This window comes from Centrocercus urophasianus, unplaced genomic scaffold (genome assembly GCF_019232065.1).
Source record: "Centrocercus urophasianus isolate 14NV4802_14NV808 unplaced genomic scaffold, USGS_Curo_1.0 seq_16, whole genome shotgun sequence".
Lineage (NCBI taxonomy): Eukaryota > Metazoa > Chordata > Aves > Galliformes > Phasianidae > Centrocercus > Centrocercus urophasianus.
The window spans coordinates 14,149,144-14,175,107 of NW_024884711.1; the positions used below are offsets into that span (position 1 = coordinate 14,149,144).

Below are 25,964 nucleotides of genomic sequence, written 5' to 3' on the forward strand. Positions count from 1 at the left end.
TAAGATGGAGAGGAAAAACTATTTCCTTTTTTTTTTTTGGTTGGTTAGGTGAGAATCACCAAATTAGGCAGATTGCTGTTTTCCTTTTATTTTATTCTGTTGTAACTAGAAGAAATCAATAGATAGATACTAAAAGGTACATCTCAAGAGAAAGTTAGCCAATTTATTATTGACTCACCTACAGTTTTGCTTTTTGTAGTTGTTGTTGTTTTTCCAAGATAAAAATACCTAGATGATTTTCAAGACTCAAATACCCTGATTGAATACATTCTTGGCAGCAAGTAAAGAGTCATCACAGTGGCAGAAAGACAACAGGAAACAGCTTTCACTGGGCAGAGGTCAATGTGTAATACAACACTGCATTATATTCTCAAGGACTCACTGGGTATTTGAAACAAATGCAGAATTTGCACTCCATCTTCACCTTTAGATAACTGAAGTCAAACCCATATAAAAATTGATTTTAGAATTTGTATAAGCATATTTACGTATTTGATTTCAGTAATATAAATACCTAAAGTTCATGTTCAATCGTTTGAAACTTTTTGCCTATGAAGCTAAGGACTGTCTTCCCACTGGGAAACTATCCATCAGTGTCCATATCCAATGCCAGACCTTTAGACACTGTAGGAATGAGTCATGAGTGCCACTCACGCTGTACAAGTCCCAGTACAGCATTACCTACCACACAACACTCCTTAGTTTTTCTGCAGAGGAATGATTTCATCTGCAGTACCTCTGCTCTCTGTCTGCTGGAATCACTCTCTGCATTAATTCATTGAATATCTCCTAACAGCACAATGCCCTCGCGTCTCACTTTAAGAAGGACAAACAGCCCTTTAAGAACAGGTGCCTGGCCAAATCTCTTAGAATAATTGCAAATGTTACCCCAAAATTTAAATAAAGATCTTTAATAAATAAGGTTGTTTACCCCCACGTGTCAGAAAGAATTCTGCGAGCTTATCCTGCTAGTTAAATAAACATGCATTAAGTATTCACATTTAACATTTTTAATTACAGAATTATTAGAATCTGTAGTATTTGTTTCCTAAATTAAATAGTATTTTTTTTTGTCACAGGTATAACCTGAAAGACCAAAACCATTTAAAGCCTCTGCCCAAATATGATTTTATGTTTTAGAATTTTAGAGTTTTAGAAGTTTTCGAATTAATTTATTGTTCTGAGTGAAACACACCTTCATTATAGATTCAACCTTCCTTTTCTTGTACAGATCTGAATGTTTATAGCAGGATTAACTGGATTAATCAGATCACTATTTGTTTTAACAGATAGGAGTTTTATTTCATAGAATAATAGAATCACAGAATCGTAAATGTCAGAAAAGACCACTAAAATAATCTAATCCAACTGTCAGCACATCCCCACCATACCCACTAACCATGTCTCTCAGTGCCACATCCATATGGTTCTTCATAATATTTGTGCTCCAGACCTTTCACCAGCTTCATTGCCCACTGATGTTGAAAATACTATTTGCAGTTTCTAATCATGTTTTTATCTGCATGTTAGTACTTTTAAAGTGAAAAATACCTGATCTTTATACACATAAAAATCTGTGTTGTCTACAACCCATTCATCTAATCCCTTAAAATGCACAGCACTGAAATTCCAGGTGAATCAGTATTTCAAATTGCATTCACAGACAGCATGGGTTAAGATCTGTACAAGGCATAGCAAATTCAGTAGTCTGGTTATCCAGAGTAGCACCTCTTTTAAAACGCTCCTCAAAGAAGTTGCAACACCTGTTCTCAGTGAACAGACTGAGACACCACTCTTCTGTGAAGCTCCATGCACAGCCATGGTGGCAGAAGGGTTATCAGCCAGAGCTCACATCCACCAGAGGCTGTAGCCTCGATCACGCTTTGACTCTGACTAAGCCAACGTCACCTCTTTCCCTGCCAAACAGGAGTCACCAGCCTATTCCCAAAAGTGGTCAGTTAAAACTGTTCATTTTATCAAGCTTTCTGACCCCCATTAATAAACACAACTTACATCGCGTAGGAATTTCAAAAGCATTTAAATTGCATGGGGACTCTAAATTTCACCTTGCCTAGACTTTCTTGCTGTAGACTCTGCTTAGTTATAATGCTTTTAAGAAAAAGGAAATGACAGAGGATTCTCTCTTCTGTACTTTTCGTTCTCCATATGAAACTCTGAACAAAATATGTTCCCAAGAGTTTATAGCAAACCCCCCTTTGGGAGCCAGTTACTCACAGCTTCCTTTCCCAAGCACAGCACTGCCAACAGAAGACATTAACATCAATCAGAATCTCTTACACTATTCAGTGTGTTAGCTGATGGTATCTGAACTGCTCTGAAGTACTGCCTGAGCCTACAGCATCCACACCAGCTCCATCAGGGGGCAATGAACCCCTACTCTGTACCCAGGAGTATTATCTCTTGCTGCTAGAGCTGCTCCACGCTGTACTCACTGCCCAAGATTTTCTCAGGTGGAACACTTGGTTCAATACTTTTATCTCTCTCCTGCCTAGTATTTAAATAAGGTGTTATTTCTCCATAATCTGCATTCTTCTAATGTAAAAAGAAAAAAAGAGTCATGGAACCATTGGCTATTTAATATGACAGCACTGCTTTCTCTAACATTATTTTCCACAGTAAATATGTGCACAGTGTCATTTTCACAAGGAAACGGCTTGCTACAAGAGCATAACCAGCCTGGAGCTTTGCTCTATCTACCTCTGCATTCTGTGAGTGCCCGATACCTCTGGTACCGGTTTCCAGTGGTAGGATCATATTGGTTTATTTAACCCCAGGGCTGAAAAAACTGTAAGTACTGGAAACCTGTGTTTCACATGTTCTGTTCTCTAAAGCAGAAATGCCAAGTGTGATTCAGAGCTTAAGTTCACATATTTTAATAGTTTGTTTCTTATTTTGATATTCCACAAACCTGTAAGACTGACAGTCACGGCAACCAATATTTCACATTTCAGTTACAGCAGCTGTACTCTGCAAACTACTTAAATTCATGCCCAATCAACTATAGCCTGCAGCAAAACAGAACATGCTTAATTTGTAGACAGAAATTCCTGAAAGATTTAGCAACAACCTAAGTCATAAATGTGCTTTATAGACTCAGCTTAAAGCACTGTTGTTCAGATAGTATTGGAGCTTGAAAGAATCACCTACTTGCAGAGATAGAAAGGACTGAGGAAAGCTGGCCTTGGAGCAAAGAATGCATTACTTGCCTTGAACCTAAATCAGTCAGAGCATAAACGAGAGAGAGGCAGCTCTAAAGACCAAAAGTAGGAGGGAATGGAGGCTGGGGCCAGCTGTCTGTGGCAGATAGGACAGACCTCTGTTGAGCAGATAAAACGAGCCCTGCATAGCACCCAAGAGCTCAGGGGCTCAGCTGCCAGGGCTCAGGGCCAGTTTAGTGATAGTGCAGCTGGTAGCCTTGAGTGGGAGGGCTGAAGGAGACCTGAACAGTGACTGCCCGGCTCTGCATAGAGCTGCCCTTATGCTGGGGGATTGCTCCTGGTCCCTGCTCACAGTGTGCTAAAACTGTCTCACAGTCCACCCCCAGACCCCCGGAGCTGGTAGAGAAAAAGGCCTTAGTATCATCCAGGACAAATCCTGATGTGTGACATGCATAAAATCTAATCCAACCTCACTTACACACAGCTTTTCTAATCTCAGGTAGGCAGAGCATTAACTTGCCATACCTTTTAGCAGCCGATAGGCACTTTTTGAAGTGGCGTGGCAAGAAGGAACTGCTCTTCATCCTTACTGGTGTATTGTACTAGTATTGAACATCAGAAGGGATTCCCTTGCCCTCTTCCTTTTAAAAACCAGCTGGTGAGTGGGCTCAAAGCCTTCCTTCAGTCTGCTGCACAACTGCCAAATGGCAGCAGCAATCAGCTGCTGTGCAACACATGGAGCTGAATTACTTTTTCAGCTTGTCTCAACACATCCATACCTGTTCTGCACTAGGAGGCCAGCAATTCCCCCACTGCCAAGTTGGACTTTTTTGCTTGTCTTTGCTTTATGGATTCATTTTCCTGTACATTAGAACAACTTAGAATTTCTGTCCTCATTCTTTCAGAGTCAAACCCCAATATACTTGATACTTGTCCCTTAAATTGTCAGAGCTAGAAAATGCTGCTACTGTCAGTCTGTGGTCTTCAGGACTTTCTCTAAGATCTTAACCTCACAAATAATTTGGTTAATCAAACTTCATGTCTCATCTGAAACTAATCAGGTTCATTTGTTTGTTTGAAATCAGTTCAGTGTAAACAAGCTCTGAAAACTGTGTTGCACTGAACTTGGAACAGGTTGCCCAGAGAGGCTGTGGATGCTCTCACCCTGGAGACATTCAAGGCCAGGCTGGATGGGGCTTTGTGCAACCTGGTCTAGAGGGAGGTGCCCCTGTCCATGATGGGGGTGGGGAGGGGGGGGGTGAGGGGGTAGGAACTAGGTGAGCTTATAGGTCTCTTCTAACCCAAACCATTCTGTGATTCTAATTTCTCCCAGACGCTGAAGGCAATGTGTCTACCACCAGTGAAGTTTATTATGGAGTTGCAGACTGCTTATAAACAAGTATTTGTAGATGAAAACACAGGGAAGTTTTTGCCAAGTACTTCTTGACACCAATAGCTTATGCTCAGTTCTGCATAATGCCAACCTCTCGTATGCATAGACATGAGCTTTTCTATGCCCACTGATGACTACCAGAGCCCAACTGAGCTGTGCTTATAACCCTTCACACTTAAGCGCTGCTGTCCAGATTTCACACTTCTGCACAAGGCAGCTTCCTTCCACAGAGCAGGAGACAAGCAAACATTTCCCCATGGTGCCTGCACATACTCACTGTTCAGACAGAGACATCACCCATTCTCCTTCTGCTGACTGTGGTTTTTCTAATGAAGCTGGCACATCCCCTGCAGCTGCAGCAGCGACTTGTGCACTCCAGTCCTACTTACAATTAACAGAGCCCTCCCTATCTGCTCCGAGCTGAGGCCCGCTCCCCAGAACTGCTGCCTGCCTCACTGGCCAGACGGTGCATGGCTGGAAGCCGCCTGCAAGATTTATTTCTGTGTCTGGGAGAAGTATCTCACTGTGCTGTCCCAGTCACAATCTGTGCTTTTTAATAAGATCTCAGCCCTCCTTCCCTAGCTGCAAATCTGGCTCTCCTGCCTCAGATCAGTCACACACATTTCTCTTTCCCTTTGTGTTCTTTGCTTCTTTGTTTCCACTCACTGCAATTTCCTAAAATGCTCTTCTCCTGAGTTCAATCAAAGCTGTGGAATAAAACAGAAATCTGTTTCACCCAGCGTGTGATTTGGAATTGACATTTAACTTCCCATTTAACAAATTAATAAAAACAACTCTGTGATTTGCAGAAGAGCTCCAGCCTTCAAAGAATGAGCAGTGAGATCAAGTGCCTGAAATGAAGACATGACAGCCTGATAACTGGCTGTGTAATCTGCACAGAGCCAAACATTTTCTTGCCCAGAGCAGAAGACCAACAATGAGCAACAGAACTGCCTTTGGATGGGGGATCTCTGCGGGTCTTCTAGATGCGGCACATTTCACAAGAGTCTAAAAAATCTTGGTGTATATATTGGGACAGAGCATATTAATACATATGAAAATGAAAACAAAATAATCTGCTTCTTTTTCTATTAGCAGTTTGATAGCAAAAGTGATATTTCTGCAATGAACAAGAAATAATCAAAAATTAATGTAGAACCACAAGAGCTATGTGCTCCTGCTCTCACTGCATTGCCTTTGGAGGTACACCCAATAGAAAACCAGCAGGCTACGCTCACAAGGCATCCTGAGCTTAGTGGTCTGAAGAATGCAAACAATTTTGTAGACCCACTAACAAACCTGAATCAACTTTTAATGTGTTGTTATCTTTGAGAATGAAAAACCTGCAGTGAAGATCTGGTTGCTCTTATTTCACGTTCACGATCGTTCTGTGCAAATTACACAGACATAATGTCTTCACCCAAAATTACTTTTCACTAAATTTTTTTCTGCTGCTCTCCCATTTTCTCTTTTCTCAAACCATATTTTATTCCAAGATCATAGACGCTCAGTCCGCTTAAGTGTGTAATGAGGACACTGAGATTAGTGTAATTAAAATCCTTCTAAGTAAAATGATTCCATATTCAATTAATAGAAGCATACTCAAAACTCTCTCTTGATTCTGAATCTATTGACAGAGGCAGCTGCTACTTCCAGTGGTCTTTTGTTTGCATTGACTCTTCCAGTCAGCAGTATTCCATCAATAAATGCATGCGCTGTCATGCTCTGATTAAATAATGAAACTAAATTATCTGAATTCTATCCCAAACCTTCTGTGCAATCCAATTTAAATTTTATGTTCCATAGTCTGAACTTCGGACAGCTACAATTAAGGCAAATGACCGTCAAAATTACATCACTGCTTTTAGGCAGGAAAAAAAGAATCCATTTTATTTACATATCGCAACAAATCCCTTTAGACTGACCTACAGTTTGTTTTGTCAGCTGCAAACACATTTAGAGGGAGCTCAGTTAGTCAAAGCAGGCAGCACCCTGCAAGATGCAACCACTTGATTTTGCTCTATTTGTCTGCTAATTAGCATACTGGAGACAGAAACTCAGCTGGGATTTCCATCTATCATCAGAGAAATCATCACACAAACAACTGAAATCATGCTGCTTTCAAAAGGTACACAGAACAATAATTGAAAATACTGAAAAATAGCTTACAGCATGAAGAAATACATTACAGCAGTAGAATGGGAAGAGGTATGGGCAGTGTTTTTCAATAGAAGGAGTGGGAAGCATTTTTGTTGTACAGTTTGCACACTTTATCACGTCAGGTTTACTCACTTTGGCTCAGTTGTCTCTTCTCACGAATACTTTTCTTATCCACTCCACACAAAAATGGTATGTATAGATAGCATAACAAACTGTACATCAAATTTAAATAGAAACTGTACTATTGAGCTGTTGACAAAAAAAAAAAAAAGCAGTAGTTCCCAGAGTGCCCTTCAGGACTTCAAATAGATGGGAAAAAAGCACTGATATGTGCTTAGCACAGTGTCTGCTTTTCAGCATTCATCATCAATTTAAAAACAAGATAATTTTTTTCAAACTTTGAAACATATAGAAACAGCACCTGGAGAAAACGTAACATATAAGCAAACCTCATGAAACATTTCAAAGCCTTTGGGTTCGCTCTTGCGCTATTGGTGCTATGCATGTACTCCAAGGATGCTGCCAGCTGTCGGAGATACCCGATATGCAGCATGCTGCTCTCTACATACTTGGTATACGTGGCCTGAAATAGGGGTGAAGGAAAGCAGGGAAGAAGCACAGTGGGAACAGGGAGGGATCAGGTTTTAAGCTTTCAGCTTAGGAGAACTTGTTTACAAACCAAAATTGTACCATTTTGTTCCATAGAAATTAGAAGAGTGACATTATCTTGTGTCACCCCTGGCACATCAATAAAAAAATGCTTACCTTGTAACAGCTTGATCTCTGTTAGGACTGCAGGACAAGCTGCAGCCCTTGGTCCTTCTATAAATGGTGCACGTGGGGAGCTGTGCAACGTGACTGTCCTGGAAAAGAAATCGTAACCCTATCTCGCATTCCTCTCATGCTGGTGTAAGTCCATGCTCATCAAACCTCAACATGGGTATGATCTGCCAGGGCTGAGACTGCTCCTGCAGATAACAGAGAAAGACAAAACAATCACAGAGGATGTGTCATGAACACATAGCAAAAATCATTCTAACTGACTAAAGTCTTCATGGCAAAAACATGAAGCAAGCCAATACTTGCAATAAAAGCAGAAAGCTCTCAGCTCAGAAGCAGTCACGAATCTTGTTCTAATTCAGTAAGTGCTCAAAAGCTATCAGGGAATTTAATGGTATGTTTTTAATGTGTTAGTGACTGAAAATGATGATACAAATGAAGCCACTAAGCAAGAAAGTTCATTTCAGGATAACATGCAAGAGGAGCTGGAAAAAGTCAGGGCTCTGTTATCTTATTAAAGTAGCATGGCATTCATCTCTACCTGATGCACTGTGCTTTTCTAGCACACGGCCTTACAGATGATAGGCAGAAATTTCATTTTTCAATAGTAGAGATGTTCACAGATTTAAACACAGCTGTGAAAAATCTGTGTATTAAAGATATACTTTTTCAAAAGCTGTAAAAAGAAAAATGTCATTAACTAGAAACATAGAACTATCTGTATTTTCTCCAGAGCTCAAGGTTTGTCACTCAGGATGTGTCCCTGTCACATTTTCCTTCACTCAAGGACATTTTTACTAAGAGGAACGTGAAATGATAGATAGAAAATACTTCTTTATAGGTTTTTATTTTTATTTTTTTTTAATCTTTCAACCACAACTGAATGAAAGATAGTAGTCAGTATTTCATTTCTGCTGATCTGAACAATATCAGATGAAGAGAGGCACAGAAAAGGATGTGAACAGAATCCACCCTTGGCTGTGCAGCCCTCCTCGCCGTGAATCCCACCCATGCACATCACAGCTCACAGCAGCAGCATAGCTGTGAAAATCCCTCTCCTCCACCATTTATAAAGTGGCTGTGTCAATCTCTAAATGCATTTGTAAAGGAAACATTCCCATCAGTGGTAGCGTCTGACTGTTACAGAGAGGAATTTGATTCAAAGACAGTGTCTGCTCCATCAATGCTTGCTCCCCAGGCAGCCCCCAGGCTGAGCTGCAAAGTGTGACTGTGCAGTGACGCACAGCACTTGTTTGAAGACTCCTCTGTTGCCCTTGCAAACATAAAACATCACCTTCCCCCCCCCAACTTTTCCATTCCAAGTGCCAAAAACCCATGAGGATGGTGTTTCTGTAACCTGATGCTGTGAGTGAGCACTGCCCACAAGTGTACATAGGAGATGAGGTGATATTGGGATAGCAATGGAGAATGGGGGGAGGGCCAGGAGAGCCAAATTTAATGTAGCCTCACTTGCACCCATGTCTGTGACAGTAAATGAGGTACATCTTCCAGATGCATACAGTTTTGTCTTCCAGGGAACTTGTTGCTTTGATCCAACAAAGGAACAGGGATGAAAGCAATATGCATGCAGTGCTCATGGTCAGGCACTTGCCCAGGAATGAACCAGAATGCAGCCTATGGCAGCTCCCATCCAAACCCATAGAAAAAATGGTGTTGTCTTCTGCCAGGTGACAGACAAGGGAGGACAGCACACTAACGGAAGCCAAGGCTGGAAAAAATAAAGAAAAAAATCAAAGCAAGATAAACACTGTAGTGGCCAAATTAATTACTCATGGGAAATGATATATTCTGTGCAACTGCATGTGGTTCAACTGTACTGAGCTCCTCCTCACAGTAACACAGCAGAGTAAAAGGCACAGTACAAGTTTGTGATGGAACAAAGACAAACACCCATCACAGAAGCAATCCTGAAAACCAATTATTTAACCACACGGGTTTTATTAACCTTTTATGAAACAATATTAGCTATACATGACACTAAATAAGTGAAGAATTCCTTTACAATTTGAAAGAAATTCTGATGTAGAGCTATTAAAAAAAGACACATTGCTTTTCTCTGAAAAGTCCCTCTGCCATTATGCCAACCACATTTTTGTTTCTTCACCAGGGGAAAAAGAGAAGAACCACCTGTGAGTGTAACACAAGGAACAGACATGCATTCTCATAAACCTCACTTCAGATTCAATGTAACTGTTCAGTCTTACTGACAAAAAATTTAACTCACAATAGCAACAAAGCTGAAGAGTCATACTGACTTTAATATAACTGTTTTTAATACTTTCCAGCAGATTGTACATATTCAGAGCAAGAAGAAGAAAAAACAAGTGCTATGCTTCAGTTACCAAGCTTAAGTATAGCTGCAGGCTTATCTGTAGATATATAAGTAGATATTTCAATTATTCTGCAACAGCAGAGGCAAGAAAAAAAAATGGAAATCTGGTAATATCTTCCAAATATTAGATTCTTTTCCAGAGCAATTTGAATCCTGTAAGGGCTCCCTGCATGTTCTCTAGTGCTCACTTGAGCAGCAGCAGTCCCTTACTGAGGACTCAATGCAGTGAGCTCTCCCCTATTCCAGGATCCTCCACAGAGTGCTGCAAAATTGAAGCACAAAGCTCAGGAAAGAAATACTTCAGCAGCAAACCACTTCTCTGCATAATTAAACTGCCTAAATCTTACATGCGTTAAAACTCAGTTTTCCACGAAATGTCTTTCTTCCCACTAATGTTAAATTTCAAAAACTTCTGTGAATATATGACTGTACAATTAACAAATGTACAGTTAGAAGAGTGGTGTGAATAGAACGGCATTTTACAGGCTTTTGGTGGAAAGATCATTGTGGTAGAAAGAGACAATCAAAAATGAAAAGCTCACCCACGTCCTAAGCTTACAGTAGAAAACTCCATAAGAAGGGAGATCCAGAAAGAGACCCTTCCCAGTGGCAGTCAGCCCTTAAATGGGGTCTAGGAGAGGTGCAGCCAGGCTCCACCCCTTCTGGTCGCACAGCTGAATCGCCTTCACCTGTGCTCCATGGCTGACTCAGTGCTTGCCTCAGGTGGTCAATCAGAGGCTCAGGCCGTGATCAACAGCTCCCATCCATATGACTCAGAACTTCCCTACACAAGGACATTTAGTTTCCTAAGGCCCTGCTTCATGTATCATTCAGCCAGCATGCTGATTGCAGACGATTACTTGGAGGTGCCCCACAAAAGCCTGCTGTCTGTGGATGAGGGTGGTCACAAGCAACCCACCCACCTTATAATTCTGTGGCTTTGGTGGTTGTATTTCTTTCCGTAATCTCACTAGTTTTTCTGATAACCAGATGGTCTTTGTCTTACAAACAACTGGTTGCCACATGAGGAGCTGCAGACAAAGCTAGGTATGGAAGGTTATTGCTAAATGTGGTAAAAGTCTTAAAACTAGGATAGGAGCCAAGTCAATCTGCATATGAGAAGCCACAGCTGGATTGCTGGGTTTTGAATAAATGAGAATTAGCTTAATTCACTGCAATTTTTTTCTTGCTCAGAAGTAACAGATTTAAGAGCCCTACTCAATGTAAAAAACAAAAACACAAAAGCGCTGTACATCCCACAAATACTTCACTGCATGGTATCAGGACCTGCATGTACAGACAGGTTCCAGCCTCCTCCCCTATGTTCTGGCTGCTGCTCCTAGAGGTCACTTTGATACGGTGGAATTGGGATCAGGCTGCTTTGAAGAGCAAAGCGCGACAAAGAGCCACAAACTGTGCTATCTTCCCCCAGGCCCGGGCCCTTGCTATCAGTCCTTGCCCGAGTCACCTCGCAGATATGCCGGTTCCTGGTTGTATGCTTTGCTGATCCCATCCCTGCCTTGCTGATTTGGCATGCCAACTTGAAGGCTTCATCCCTTCAGATGTGCCTGGAGATCACCAGACTCTGCCCCGCCTGGTCTCTGCCATCAGAACTGCTCCGTGGCTGTGGACATGCTGGGGCTGCAGCTTGTATCAACTCTTGCTGATTGTTTATAGAGACCAAACACTGGATGTCAGCACAGTGAGTTGGTGGTTGGTGTCCTTCAACAGTGACAATGGTGGGTCACTTGTACAAGTGCAGATGAGCATGGAATGTGGGCTCTTGTTCATCACTGACGAAAATGCATAGCTAATGATGGTGAGTATGCTGAAAAATAGTGTTTTGCAGCTGAGAATTTGTGCTATCAAGAAGTGTTGCTGGGCACTTTCTATCTTTTGTAGTTTCCGTGGAAATAAATACGAGGCATTACTTTCAGAGCAACCTATGTATATTTGGCCTGAGACAATTCCTCTTCATTCAGTGCAACAGAAGCCAATGGGTTGGACACCTTTCATCTACCCTCTACCAATTTTGTTTAAACATTGGCTAAAAGATATTGAAGCTAAAGAATGACACATACAGTAGGAAGCCAGATTGAAAGCATCACCTGTGTTCTGCTAATCTATTAGATTTTAGATGTGACTGTAAGTTGTCTACGCAAGTAGAAAGAAGGAGAAATGTAAGAAGTTTATTCACTAAGTAGGAAGAGACTACACTAAGAGAAGTAGGCAGCCTTATGTTCTTACCCATGCCACTGGCAGTACCAGTACTGAAGCAAACTCCTTGTGCACACACAGCAAAGAACACTGTTTCTTTGCTCTATCTAAATGGTCTAAATCCTTCATGTGCAGAGTCAGCACTGCAGTACCATGTATTCCCCTGTCCAGAAAGGCAAGCACAGTCCCACTGTTTAGAAGAACAGCAGTAAAGAAGTAACTGACATCTTAGAATTCACTAATTATACAGTCAGGAAATAAATAGCCAAGTAAGTAAGAAACAAACTGATGAGCTGACATAGAACTAATTCCTCCTAACAAATTCTTTAGGATCACAGAATAGAGGATGTCATAGCTCTGGTTCTAGCTCATGCAGGTGATTCTGTAGACTTGGCTGGATGCTCATCCTCTTATTCCTTTGGTGCATCCTGCACCAGAAGGAGTAATACAAAGCATACGGTTACAGGTGGACATGATAATACGTGTCCAAGTTGCTGCAGGTAATAAATACATAGAGTGATAAAAAATTTCTTATTTATCATCCACTGGAATGGATGGCTCGTTTCTCCTTCAGACACTACTGGGAGGTAATGTAAACTATGATTCTCCCATATAATGGGTTTTTGTTTTCTCACAGATTTCTTGCACATTGCAGATCCTTGGTAGTTCAAAACTAACATGATAACTTTTCTCATTTTTGCTATTTCCATTGGATGGTTTTCTCAAATCCTATTAGACTGGTATTTCTATTCTAACATTTTCCTCCTGCTTTTAAAATCTCCCTCAGCTTTGCTGCATCATGTCTCTGTTTGTTTTTTCAAGGAAATTTGAAGTGAAAGTTTTCCCAGATTTTCCTTTCAGTTTAGATACCTCCAACCTTTTTTTCCAAAGCTTTATTGTAGTGTTCAGTCCTTCATTAGCTAGAGGATACCGTGCTGATTGTTGTGTGTGTACAATGTCTCCTCTTTTCCCCAGGAAAAATATTGAAATTGTAAAGATATGAATTGTCATATGTTACTGGACATTAGTTTTCTGAGCTTCTTTCTCTGCTGAAAACAGTAAATAGGAAGTCATGACCAAAGTAAACAGACTCAATAGAGGCTACTTTTATTTCTGGCCATTCACTGAAAAATCTACTAGCTTGACACCGCCGCATTAGTAAACGGCAAGTGAGCAGCAAGGTCCATAATGCTGATTGCAAGCTTTTTCTACATTTACTTAAATAAAACGATAGGATGAGGTAGGCCAGAAAACTGACTTTTGTTTTGTCAAGTAACAGAAACTTTCAGAGTAGCCTGAGCATTCACTCTGTCTACTGATGGAGAACTCATAATCACTGTTATGACAACCCACTGATGTGTGTCATGAGCAACGTGTATTGATTTTGCTTATAATTCTTCCAGAATAACAGATCTGTGAGTTGTTCCCTTGTCTTGCAGAGAAAGTTCATTCTAGTTCAAAGTAGAACAGAGATGAATTAGATTTGTTATGATTATTAGTCTATTTTGCTGTCAGGACGCCATGTAATTTCTGTTGAACAAGACAAACTAAACAAGTAGATTTATATTATGTTTCTGAAACTGCAGCAAATACGTATCTGATTTCTTCATCACTTTCCATAGTAGAAGGCAGTAATCATGAGTATTTGGAGTATTTGGAGAAAATAAACATGAGGAAAACAAGCAGTCAAGTGTACCATTTTCTTGTTCTTTTTTGTTTTCTATGTCACATGTGAAAGAAAAAATTACTTTGCTTCTCTGATTCTTTTTGTTGTTAACTGTACATGGACGGGCAAAGGAAATTGATCCTTATGAAGCTGAATTTATAGCCACAAGACAGTGTTTGCTTTATCCTATTACTCCTATACAAGCCAGTACTTCTTTTCCAAGGATCGAATACTTTTATAGCTTCTGTAATTGTTCTTCCAGAGCCTATAATAGTCTCAGAGTTGACCTCATATATTTGGGCAAACTTGGCCTCTAGACCCTATCCTAGTGTGTTTCTATCACATTCAGTAACAATAAAATAGCACAACACTATAAATTCTGATATCTCCTACTTATGGTTTTCACCAATTCAGAATGAAGATGTGCAACATTTATTCAAGACACGTTTAGATTTCATACTTCAAACAGTTTTACAGTTGAAATGTATTTTTCAATAAAGTTTTCATAATGTAATGTAAGAATTAAGAAAGATTAAAATACTTGCAGTGGTCTTCATGGTAGGGCAGGCATAATTATAGCAGCTTATTCTGCACCTGGTTCAGTTCCAGTGGAGAAAGACTATGTTCTGTTTATCTGAAGTGGCATTTGAGAAAGTTAAATTTCAGTTCTGCTAAACTGATATATTGTATTACGGCCGGTAAAGCTATTCTCCTTATTTAATGACTCACCAGCCGGCACTGGATTCCAGGCTGCATCCTGAAAACACCAACCACTCATTCCTTCAGAAGCATTAGGGTCAGTTTCAAACATATGGCACATGTTTCAAACACAAAATTATCTGATGAAGATCATGTGAGGGTTGTGAGGATTCTGTTAATTTACAAAACACAGACTGTAAATCAAGATTTAAAAACATCTCTGCACACTGAGTGCTTGCATTAATTCTGTGTTTAGATGTGCTTGGCTAGCAATCATTGCAGTTTTATTTCACTTCATAAGATCTAGGCAAAGGCAATATTTTCTTTCTTCCTTGTCAAAAATTGTGGAAATATCCACTCAGGAGATGTGACTTATTTGATAGAAACGTTGTGAAGCAGATCTTTAAGCCCTGGTGATGCCTTATTTCTCCTGAAATTGACAGCCAACTCCTATTTTATTGCCTGGTTATCACGCTAGGTCAAATTCTAACCCTGAATAAAAGGTTTTGCGCAGCTGTAACTACTCTCTGAACTACCTCATGCAAGTGATCAATCTTGAATCAATGTTATGGGAGTGCTTTACAGTGTGGAAGCATTTTTACTTGTTCAGTGCAGCCGATACAAATTTACCCGAGGTAGAAGTAGAGATGTCAGGGAATCCAGCAGTTTGTGTCAAACATCACATTTGCATGCAGGCAACCTTGCATGGAATGTGTTCCTCAGGTGGTTTACAAGATACAACCTTGACTGAATAAGCCACAACCTTCCAAAGTGCAGATTCAAACAGCACGGAGGCTCTGGAGCAAATATCCGGCATTGCTTCTGTACTCTCTCAGCCACCTTCGGAGTGGAGCAGAAATATTAACCGCATATCTCCTTCCGAGCACTCCGTCCTCGAGATTCCTCTGCCCAGCAAGCCCCCAGCTCTCTCCATACTGCGTCGGCAGCACAGGGCCCTGCGGCAGGAGGCACTCTGGAGCCGCAGCTGAACCACATCTGACTGAGCTTTTCCATCCGGCCATCCGAAGGGCCCCCTCTTCTGTCCGGAGCCCAAACTGCAACGCCCCACCGCTGGACAAGTTGCATTTGCTAACTAAAATTGCAGCGCAGGTCCTCAGCTGGAAAATGAGCCATGCCGTGATCCATTCCACTTCGTGATGGATTATAGAACTCGTCTACATCCGCTACTGAAGACAATGGATGTAAAGCAAAAAAATAAAATAATACACGGAAAAGCAGGACAACTTAAGATGGTTAAGAGTGTTGAAAAGAGGCAAACTCTGTTTTTCAGTGGAAACATAGGCAGTTGAGTTATTCGGATTGGGAAGAACATCGTTCACCACACAGTTCCATGAAGAGCTGTTCTCGTTGAGGAGGTGTTGGAGACTGACTTGTTCTCTGCATGAAATTTCATACCTTCTGTTAGAGCACTTTAAGACCAGGACTGCTACCATCGTCTGTCCCAGGAGGTCATCCTGCCCAGGTCCATCAGCCACAGAAAGCTTTAAGGATGCAGCGTGTGCCCAATTCATGCCTAACCCCGTACGCAGATATTCATCGAACTCAAACAAAACCTTTGACTTAAACTATTTCATTTTCAGTGAATACCCTTCCTTTTTAAGTGGCTATCCTGAGGAAACAAGTTTTCTGCAGCTATCCTGTATCTAAGTGATAAGCCTCCTTACACAGATGGAAACAGCTGGCCAGAGATCTCAAACTCAGTAAGTTTTACAAGTTTTCTAATAATTGCTGCTAGACAGAAGAGCCTAACATAAAGGGTGCCTCCATTTCTTTAGCCAGGAAAGGAGATTCCATTAGGTCAACTAACAGATCAACTTATTTCATCTCTCCCTTGCAGCTCATAGTGTTGTACAGCCATATTATTTGGATTGACTTTGGCAGCAGGTAACTACAACACTGTCTATCCATCTGTTGTGTCAATTACTATAATTTCTCCCTTGGTGTGTTTTTATACCACGTTTTGAGATTTTTTTCGTCAATAAATATGGCAATAACTACCAAGGAATACAGATCTTCACCCCTGTGAGGAGAGAAAATAAAGCTAAAATTATATGAGCAAAAACGCTTATTAAACTTACAAATGTCTCTTTTAAAGTTAGGTGTTCTATTGGTTGCTTGAGTGCTCTAAAAGAGCTGGTCAAAGCAAAAATACCAGTCAGTGTTTACCAACTTTAGCACTGTTTTACTATTAGAACAGAAATAACCAGGGAACATCCATTTTGTTGTGTTGTTGTATTCGTTTTTACATATTAGGGCATGTCATGTTCCTATGATTATTTTTCATGAAAAGCAAGGGTTTACTATCACCTTCCTGTCATATGTAATGCACCAAAAAGGCCATGTAAAATAGTTTTACAGGCTTTGTAATGTTTAATACCATATCTGTATGTATGAAGAGGCACTTAAATGCTTAACGGCACTGACACACAAATGACTAATCCAAGTACTCACATGATTTCTACCATATTTCATTGCTGTGTCCTGCATAATTTCAGACCAGAACTTACTTGGAGGAGGTATGTAAAACCAAGTATACCTCTTTCTATCTTGAAGCTTTTCTTTTTCTTATAACCACCTAATTATGTGATTACAGTCAGAATTCTCAGGAGGATAAAAAAGTGGCTCCTGTGTTTTCCACAACAACACAAATGAAAAAAATTCTATTAAATCATTTTTCTTTACGTATAATCCACCTTCAAAGTAGAAGATGAAAAGTAAGTATTTAAAAATGAAGCTGAAATTATAATTGCGCCTTTATGCTTATAAAAGAAATTTCTAAGACATGGTAAGGTTAATTTTAAATATTAAAGATGGGAATTGGGAAAAATGTGTACTGTATTTAAAGAATGAGCAAAGTGTCCTTGCTGTCAGAGCTTAGGCAGCCCAGCCTCCCCTGCCAACATGAGTCGTTAGAACTGAGGAGCTGGAATGAACACGTGATGCTGCACATAACTGCAGGAATGAATGCCATCTGCTAGATGCTGGGGAGCTGGAGCAGGAGATGGATGTTCCTCCCCTTGTGAACTTGCTCCTGTGTTCACTGGGTACTGAGCTCATATGTACGTGCACATACCTCAAGAGTACACATACAAAGAGGTGGAGAAACCAGCCAACACTGGTGAAAGATGAAATAGGTGGGGACTGCCAGGCAGCCTCAGGCTGATGGGGCCCAGAAGCTTTATGCAGAGCACTGCTAGCAGAAAAGAACTCACAGCAATGGCCAGCCTGTGTCTTCCAGGTGGACATTACATGGAGCTCATCTCAGCTAAGCACAGAAAGTCACAAGATACAGGGGTCCTGCTGGCACCTGCAGAGCAGCACAGGGCAGCACCAGGGTACGAAACAGAGCTTTTGCTGGTTGAAGTGCCCCAGCAGCAAAAGAATGGGTTGGAGGGTGATCATACTCTTTGTATCTAAGATGTTCCAACTGTTCCTAAACTAACCAGGCTTCTGGTTAATGCTTCCAGTTCTTAGCAGAGCCCTGAAGTAGAAGCATTAAGAACGAGAAGCTCACTTGTGGTTAAATTCAGGAAGACCTTCTGAAGGAGGTTTGGGCCTTATTCTGATTTCAAAAATAGACTCAAAATGATTATTTTGAAATCAGATTCAGCGTTCTGGTTCTGCTTTCTGGCAGGAACAGCATTCTAGGTCATTGACCCTGAGAGTGACTGGGCTCTAGGAAAATATGGTTGTCCTTAAGGAATAGATTAATAAATTGGAATTAAATGAGGCAGTGTGAATGCTACATAACACTACTGGGGAGTAACAAGAGGAAGCTTTGTGGTATGCTGAGAGCTGGAAATATCAGAAGAAAAAAAGCACTTAAGTCAGTCACAGAAGACTGTCAGAAAATTGTCAGCTACTGAAACTGAGACAAAATGTGCACAGCTGTGAAAAAGGCAAGTATCGTGCAGAATGCAAGAAGGAGGTGTTTCTAGCAAAGATACCTGAATATTAATGGTTTTTTTAAATGCTGAATTTTCATCTCAAACACAGCGTACACTCTGTACACTTCAGGAAAGATTAATTCAAATAGAAACATGGCTACTCAGATGATAAAGAGAACAGAGCCTGTCCTTGAGTGTTTAGTCTTCAAAAAGGAAGGGTGTGAGAGAAAATGACTACACAAAACTCAGGCATTAAATGATGTTTTGGAGGAAGAGGCATAACCTGAAAGACATTTTTCAATAAGAATTGTAAAGTAGTGTAAACGGATAGCAGATACATTTTTCAATGGGAGTAATGGTAATGTTAAAAAAAAAAAAAACCAACAAAAACCCTAAATTATTTCAAGAGAAGACTAATACATTTCTAAATTAAAGGATAGTATATGAGATTACCTGCATTAGGAAAAGAGTAGCATCACCGTCCCAGGAAGCCCTAGATGGGTCTATGCTCATGTCAATAGCATCTGACTGAAAAAGAGCAGCTCTGATTGGTATAATTTTATTGTAAAAACTTCAGCAGAAGGAAAAAAAGGAAAAAAAGAAGGAAAAAGCAGATTTTTGGAAGTCCAGAGACCACCATTATCAGCTATTTTTTTACTGCAAATTTTAAGGGAAATCTCTTTGGTGTCAGGCTTGAGTCACTGTGATATATTTTCTTCTAAACTGGAGGACAGAGCCACCAACATTTCTATTTTCTTAACATTCCCCTTTCCTTGCACTTTTGGTTCTTATTTACTTACTTCCTGGATATGCCACTTTCAGTTAAAGGTTTACCAGTGCAGGGTTCTCTGAGGTTCTTTTTTCTCTTTATAATTTTTCTGACTTCAAAAATGCTTGGATAAATTATTTCATTTCAGATATATCACTATGAGCATGGCTTAGTGGAACCATATACTCTCCTCCAAATAAATGGAGAATACATGCAGAATTTTAAAGTAAAAGATTCAAAGGTATTGCCTTTACTACAAGAGCTCTAACTCCTCCAGGGATAACTTCATAATATTTGCAGTCCCAGTATCAGTACCACAGAAAGGAAAGCCATAGCAGTTTCATTTTTCAAAGCCTGTCATGTACTCTAAGCAGTGATAAACCCAGGTTCAGAATATCAAAAGACAAACACAGTGTTCCCCTTCATTAAACAAGAATTTGATTTTAAAACATGCTTACTGTAAGCATTGGCTGCCAACGATAAATATAGTCTTTTCTTGATCAAAGAGTCTCTGTGAGATACAAAATCACTGACGACAGTTGTCACCACAGCACTGGGTATGTGGATCTGAGCAGGTGCAGCCAAGTATAGTACGCAGCAGCAGGAGCAGACCAGCTTATAACGAGAATTGTTGGCAAGAAAAATTAACCCATGTGAGCTCTGTGCTGCTGCCACCTGGATACTTGTAGTACCTGTGCATATACACATATACGTAACTGATTTATGCATGTGCTGTACTGCAGTGTATAGCATAAATAGATTTGCAGATTTGTAAGTAGCAAAGATGGTGATGCTGCAAATGACTCACTGGATTTCAGACAAGCAGCTGGAATGCTGACTATGCGCAACAGCTGAAGATTAGTCACCCTGCACCCCCACGGCAGGACAATGCACAGCCTGAACAGGAAAATCTGAAAGATTTTAAGGTGAGATACAACTGCCAAGGTCTGGCTGTCATTCTGCTATTTTCAATTGTCTTTGAAACAGGGCTAGAAATGGCCCATGTAAAGGATGACAGCCACTCTGCTGATATAAGCTGGCTTGTCATCCGAGTTGGTAGTTAACATAGCAGTTACTGCTCTGCTGATGACCTGTAGATGTCTGTGATCCTGTTTTTTTTTTTAATCTAACATGCCTGATAAACAACAGCCAATGACACATGGAAAAAAAAGTAGAACATTTAAAAAAAAAAATGCTTTATTTTCTGGCATTTAAGTTCTGTAATGCCAGGACTGAGACTGTGATGCCTGAATTTCCTCTTGAGCATATTTATACAGTCTCTAATTAAATGATCACATAGCCTGCACAATGCCTAATGCCTGGGATGAGTACGGCATTTGAGCCTGTTCTCTGTAGAATCTTTGCTCATTTTTGCCACTGAGAAAGAAAGCTGCACCATAAATCTGTCTGAAGTCTACAGGAAGAGAAAGGAGTCTCAAGACATAGAATTACACACTGCTGCCCTGATCAACATTGCTTCCAAAGCTGCTCCCAGTCACCTTCTCACTGTTAGTTTGTGCATCAGTATGGCATCTACAACACACAGGGCTGGAGCCTTGGCTCATTAGAAATATCATTTCTTCCTTTACAGTCAGCATCTGGAGGGGTTCAATCTGCAACCCTTTGTGAAGAAACGGTGTTAATATGCAGTTAAAGATGGCATCATAATGCTCATACATAAAATGGCCAAAGAAGATTGCTCTACTATAAACTGAGCAGCAGTTTGTGTCATTTTTCATGCTTAACTTCGCAATATTAATAATATTCTTCAAATAACATTTGCAAATGTGCATTATAAATACATAAAAGAGACTGAAGAATTACAAAGCTTTTATAATATCATGCTGAAGTAGAAAAAGAAAATTCAATTTGTTTCTTTGAGGATGTATCTGTTTGTATCAGAAACTGATGACAAAGGTCAGGGTTATCTAGTTACACCAAGAATTTACAAATCACATTTCCTTGGGCAAAGCAGAGATAAATGGTTGATTGCCAAAGCAGAAGGCAGCAGTAGGTTAGCTGGAATATAGTGAATGACTGACTATTTGTCGTATGACTAACTGAAGCAATTACCAAGACAGGAGATTAATAACAATTATGTTTTCAGATGTGCTACAGTTTGGCTATATTGTCCGATTTCATTTTATATGGTAGGCCAACAGCCTACAGATTTATGCTATTCTACTAGAGGACTGCTTGGAATTAATTCAGACAGACTATTGGCATTTGCTAGAAAATAACCAATTAAATACTATGTTCTGGGCTGCATTAAAAAAAGGGGTGGCCAACAGGCAGAGGGAGGCGATTGTCCTGCTCTTGCAAAGCCCATCTAGAGTATTGTGTCCAGGCCTGGGACTCCCAGTACAGGAAGGATGTGGAGCCCTTGGAGCAGGTCCAGAGGAGGGCCACCAAGATGATCAGAGGGCTGGAGCAACACTCCTATGAGGAGAAGATGAGAGGTCTTGGTTAGCTTGGAGGAGAGAAGGCTCTGGAGAGACCTCATTGTGGCTTTCCAATATTTGAAAGGAGCATATAAACAGGAGGGGGAATGACTGTTTGCAAGGGTGGACAGGGATAGGACAATGGGGAATGGGTTAGAACTAAGACAGGGGAGGTTTAGGTTAGATATTACAAGCAAGTTTTTCCACAGAGAGGGTGGTGACACACTGGAACAGGTTGCCCAAGGAGGTTGTGGAGGCAAGGCCAGGCTGGATGTGGCTCTGGGCAGCCTGGTCTGGTGGTTGGTGACCCTGCACATGGCAGGGGGTTTAAACTAGATGATCTTTGAGGTCCTTTTCAACCCAGGCCATCCTATGATTCTATATTGATTCTATGAAACATGTCTGCATAAAAGGCGGATGGTTACACCAGAAGTGCTCACCAAAACAGTGGTGATGAAACTGGAATCTTGCCTGTCTTCAGAGGTTATTTTATTTATATTTTGAGAGATAGTCACACCTGGTACAGGTAGAAACTCTAACACTATAAGTCCAAATGGTTATACTTTTTCAGTCATACCTAGAACTTCAGGTTGATGAGGAGTTCAATCATTTTTTTTCTTTGGATGGACCATACTTTGGCTATGGATCTGTGTTGGTGCTTTCCTGATATTGCAACAATGCAAGTAAATGAACAGATATCAGCAGAAATACAAGAAATCACTTCTACACTAAACCGCTCACTAAAGCTTAATGAATAATATCAGGGGAGTTTTCCAAGACCTAAAGAAGTGTTATTTTTTTTTTTTTTTTCCAGGGAACTTAGGAGAAATTAACAAATATTGGGACTAATCATTTTCAATGGAATTATATTGATATAAATGAGGTTGTAATTAGGGTAACAGACAGTAATTTATCCTTGATTTAGTAGCTCTAATTCTTATAACATGACAAACGTAAATGACATTCACATTTTAGAAGTGGAGCAAGAAAGAGCAAGCAATTTGCCTTGGCAATTGAAAAATGCTATGGTCAGGAAGTATAAAAACTCATCTGATGAAAATAATATGCAAAATATAAGCATGGATATATATTTTATATATATTATGAATATTCTGTTGTTCTATTTAGGAGAATATTATCTATTTTCACTCAACATCACATGCATTTTTAATCTTTAGTTATTGCAGTAAATCTTTACTGTAATTAGAATTAAATTTCCACTTTAATACAGATCAGACAAATTGCTCGAGGCAGGTTTTGTAACAATGGGTGAATAAGGTCATAATAATTGTTCAGGGGGTAATTATACATTATGCTTACATTTTGTTTTGTGAATTATCATTTGCTTTGTTTTGGAATCGATTTTAAAGTAAAGCGTGCATGCGTTGGTGCCAACAGATAAGAGAAGCAGTTTGTTTTAGAACTTGTGAGACAAAGAAGATGTGCATCATTCCTCTGAATCAAGGGATGCACAAGGAAGCAACACGAATGTCAATGTGAAAAGGTATTGAAAGGCCAAAAGAACAAAAGAAAGTGAAAATCCGCACAGAGGTCAAAACAGGTAAGAATAGTTGAGTGGATCAAAACCAAAGAAATGAAACTGTGAATCAAACATGATTTCAATAGGCCATTAAGAAACTAAGCAGGAGAAAGAAAGAATGAAAAATGACCAAATTAAAGTCTGTGTTTCCTTATATACTCCCTATCTGTGCCCAAGAGACCAAAAAAAAAAAAAAAATCTCATGTTAAGACAAAATGTATTTTGAATTTAGCTCATTGTCAACATGATTCATAGGAAGAACATCAGATACTAAGGGTGAATAAATAATTAAGCACAGTCTTTCAGCTGTGGATCCAGAGAAGGAAGAGGTAGTTTGCATACGATTGTATCATAGTAATGGATGAATATAGATACATTTTTTTTATTATAGTTTGCATTCAATTCTGTGATAAATAGGAGTTTTGAAACACAGCAAATTGCATACATAAAGGAGAAGAATAGAAATACTGCAGTAAGACGACTTTCATCAGAAGAAGCGCAGAGCACATTCAACGTAAAAATTCTGCTCATTTCACTAACATATTTCCATAAGCTATGGAAAAATAAATATTTATTATGCTAGATAGTAAAATTTTACTTCTTACATCACGCATAAACTAGCTTCACTCTATTGCTTCCTCACTTTCAACATGCCAGTTGACTAACCCTTCAGCTCATGGACCTACCTAGCTGTGGGTTGTAAACAGTATGCTAACAAAAGCCACATATCCCAGATTTTAAAACATGAAAACCATTCTCTATTTGTAGATGAAGTGATTTGATTTACAGTGTGATTAACTATACATACACAAATGACAGGTCAGCACAGCAGCCAAGGGATATGACTGCCTTGCTTACTGGTAAGGTGGGCTCTGAAAAGCAATAGCAGTTGCAGCAGCAGAAACATTTACTCAGGCCACTTGTCACACTGCCCACTTGTAATGCAATGGGATGCTGACATCTGCTGTAAACACTCTTTTTATTGTGTTTGGATATGTCTTTAAAAAAAAAACAAAGTTTCTCTGAAGGAGGTACCCAAGTAGACTGAGAAGAACTTGAGAATGACATTAGTGAGAATGATAAAAGACTAATTCATAGTTTGTGACCTAAATGCTCCACGTATTCTAGCTTCTTTGGGTATTCAACAGGCTTAACAGAATTTTTACACCTGCAGTTTGCTTTTCAGGTGCTTAAATTCTGCTTGGAGCAAAGTTTTTAACATCCAAGCTTTACTAAGTAATCCCTGTGAGGGATTCAAAAGGAAGCATGTGTAAGAAATGCTGAAGGAAACTGAATTGGAGATATTTTAGCCTGAAGTTTAGTCTGCACATACTGACATTATATGCAGCCTGGTGCACAATGGTAACTTCAGGTAGGGCAAAAGGAAAAACTAAAACGCCAGTGATAGCCATCAGTCTGGGACTTCTATTCAGGAAGAACAACAAAAAAAAAAAAAAAAACAGCCAACCAAAAAAAAAATATGGTAAACAGTTCTAAGCCCTGAAGAATTGGTTATCTTTGAAATTCTAAGTACAAAACCGTATGGAGACACAGAAAAGCCTTCCTCAAACCGCTGACAACACTGTGCCTAATGCAAACCAGGCTACCTCTAATTTTCTTAGCAACAAGGACACACTAATCAGAACAGGCTGCCCAGGAATGTAGTGGAGTCACACTCCCTGGAGCTGTTTAAGGGTAGATGTAGTACTTTGGGACATGGTTTAATGGGCAGTATTGGTGCTGTGTGGATGGTTGGACTAGGTGATCCTAGATGTCTTTTCCAACCTTGATGATGCAATGATTCTACGATTTCAGGTTCATATTCAACTGGGTGCCCACCAGGACCCCAGTCCTTTCCTGCTGAGCCGCTTTCCAGCCAGGCAGCCCAGCATACCCCAGTGCCTGAGTTGTTCCTCCTCAGCTGCAGGACCCTCCAATTCCCCTTCCACAGATACCTATAAGCCCATTTACGCAGCCACTTAGATCTCCAAACTATAATTCTGGGAACTGTAACAGCTGAGTGCACACCAAATCTTCCTCCACCTTCTAATAGGACCAATTGATTTGAAATAGTAAAAAAAGTGGTTGTAGAAAAAGTAGAAAAAGTATTTTAGCATAATTCTTATTCAAATCCATTCAAATAAGATTTAATCCTTGAGAAGTATCAAGGAATAATTGTTTCACAGGAAATGAAATACAGGGCATGAAGGCTTGGCAAGAGCAAACAGACAAATGTAGTGAAGGCTAAACACAGAGGTTGCTAAATTCCAACCCTACTTTTACTCATCTAGACCGAAATATCCATTCATTCTGATAAAAATAATTACTTTTATGCACAACCAATGTTTATTATAGATTTCTGATTAAAAATACATTATATAAAACTAAACTGAGAAGTAGAAGTTTTATTTAAATATTTCAGACCAAGTCCTGGTCTCAGTGAAATGAGCATTAAGACACGATTTTAATAAAATAAAAGATTTCAGCTAAGTCAGGATTTCACATTTCAAACTGTTGCAATGGACAAATTTGCTTTGATAATCACAAAAGGGGAAATCATAGAAGTACAATATGTAAAGTACATTTAGCATACAAAAGATAATGTCTTCAAAGATCAATTCACAGACATACAGGGTTAGATGAGACCTTGTGAAACCATACAGACTGAATCCCCCCCTTTGCAGAGTTATTTCCTCTGCAGTGTTTACAGCCTGTCTTTAGAACATGATGCAAAAGCCAGACACAGTAATCCCACTGAGGTCTCACCAGCGTTGAGTATACCAGAATAATTTGCTTTGTTACCTCAACCATGACCTTCCTGCGAATATTTTCCCAAAACATTATTTCACTCTTTTATGA

General features: G+C 39.9%; 1 protein-coding gene and 1 long non-coding RNA gene across 5 annotated transcripts in view; both read right to left on the reverse strand.

Annotated features, from left to right (window-relative positions):
* LOC122159283 overlaps nucleotides 1-25,964 on the reverse strand; it is a 44,400-nt gene that overhangs the window by 11,790 nt on the left and 6,646 nt on the right. For 2 of the 4 annotated variants that reach the window (XR_006168424.1, XR_006168426.1), the window contains exon 2: nucleotides 7,498-7,700. This is a non-coding gene — a long non-coding RNA (uncharacterized LOC122159283). Of the gene's footprint in view, nucleotides 1-7,497; nucleotides 7,701-9,032; nucleotides 9,242-18,808; nucleotides 18,884-25,964 lie in introns of all 4 variants that reach the window. The other 2 variants (XR_006168427.1, XR_006168425.1) reach the window with 2 other exon arrangements.
* On the reverse strand, nucleotides 18,894-21,538 carry LOC122159282. Its single transcript, XM_042816720.1, has 3 exons — nucleotides 20,624-21,538; nucleotides 19,933-20,035; nucleotides 18,894-19,816 (listed from the first exon to the last, which is right to left on the reverse strand). The coding sequence occupies exons 1-3, from the start codon at nucleotides 20,915-20,917 to the stop codon at nucleotides 19,521-19,523; spliced, it is 693 nt and encodes a 230-aa protein (XP_042672654.1). The 5' UTR covers nucleotides 20,918-21,538; the 3' UTR covers nucleotides 18,894-19,520.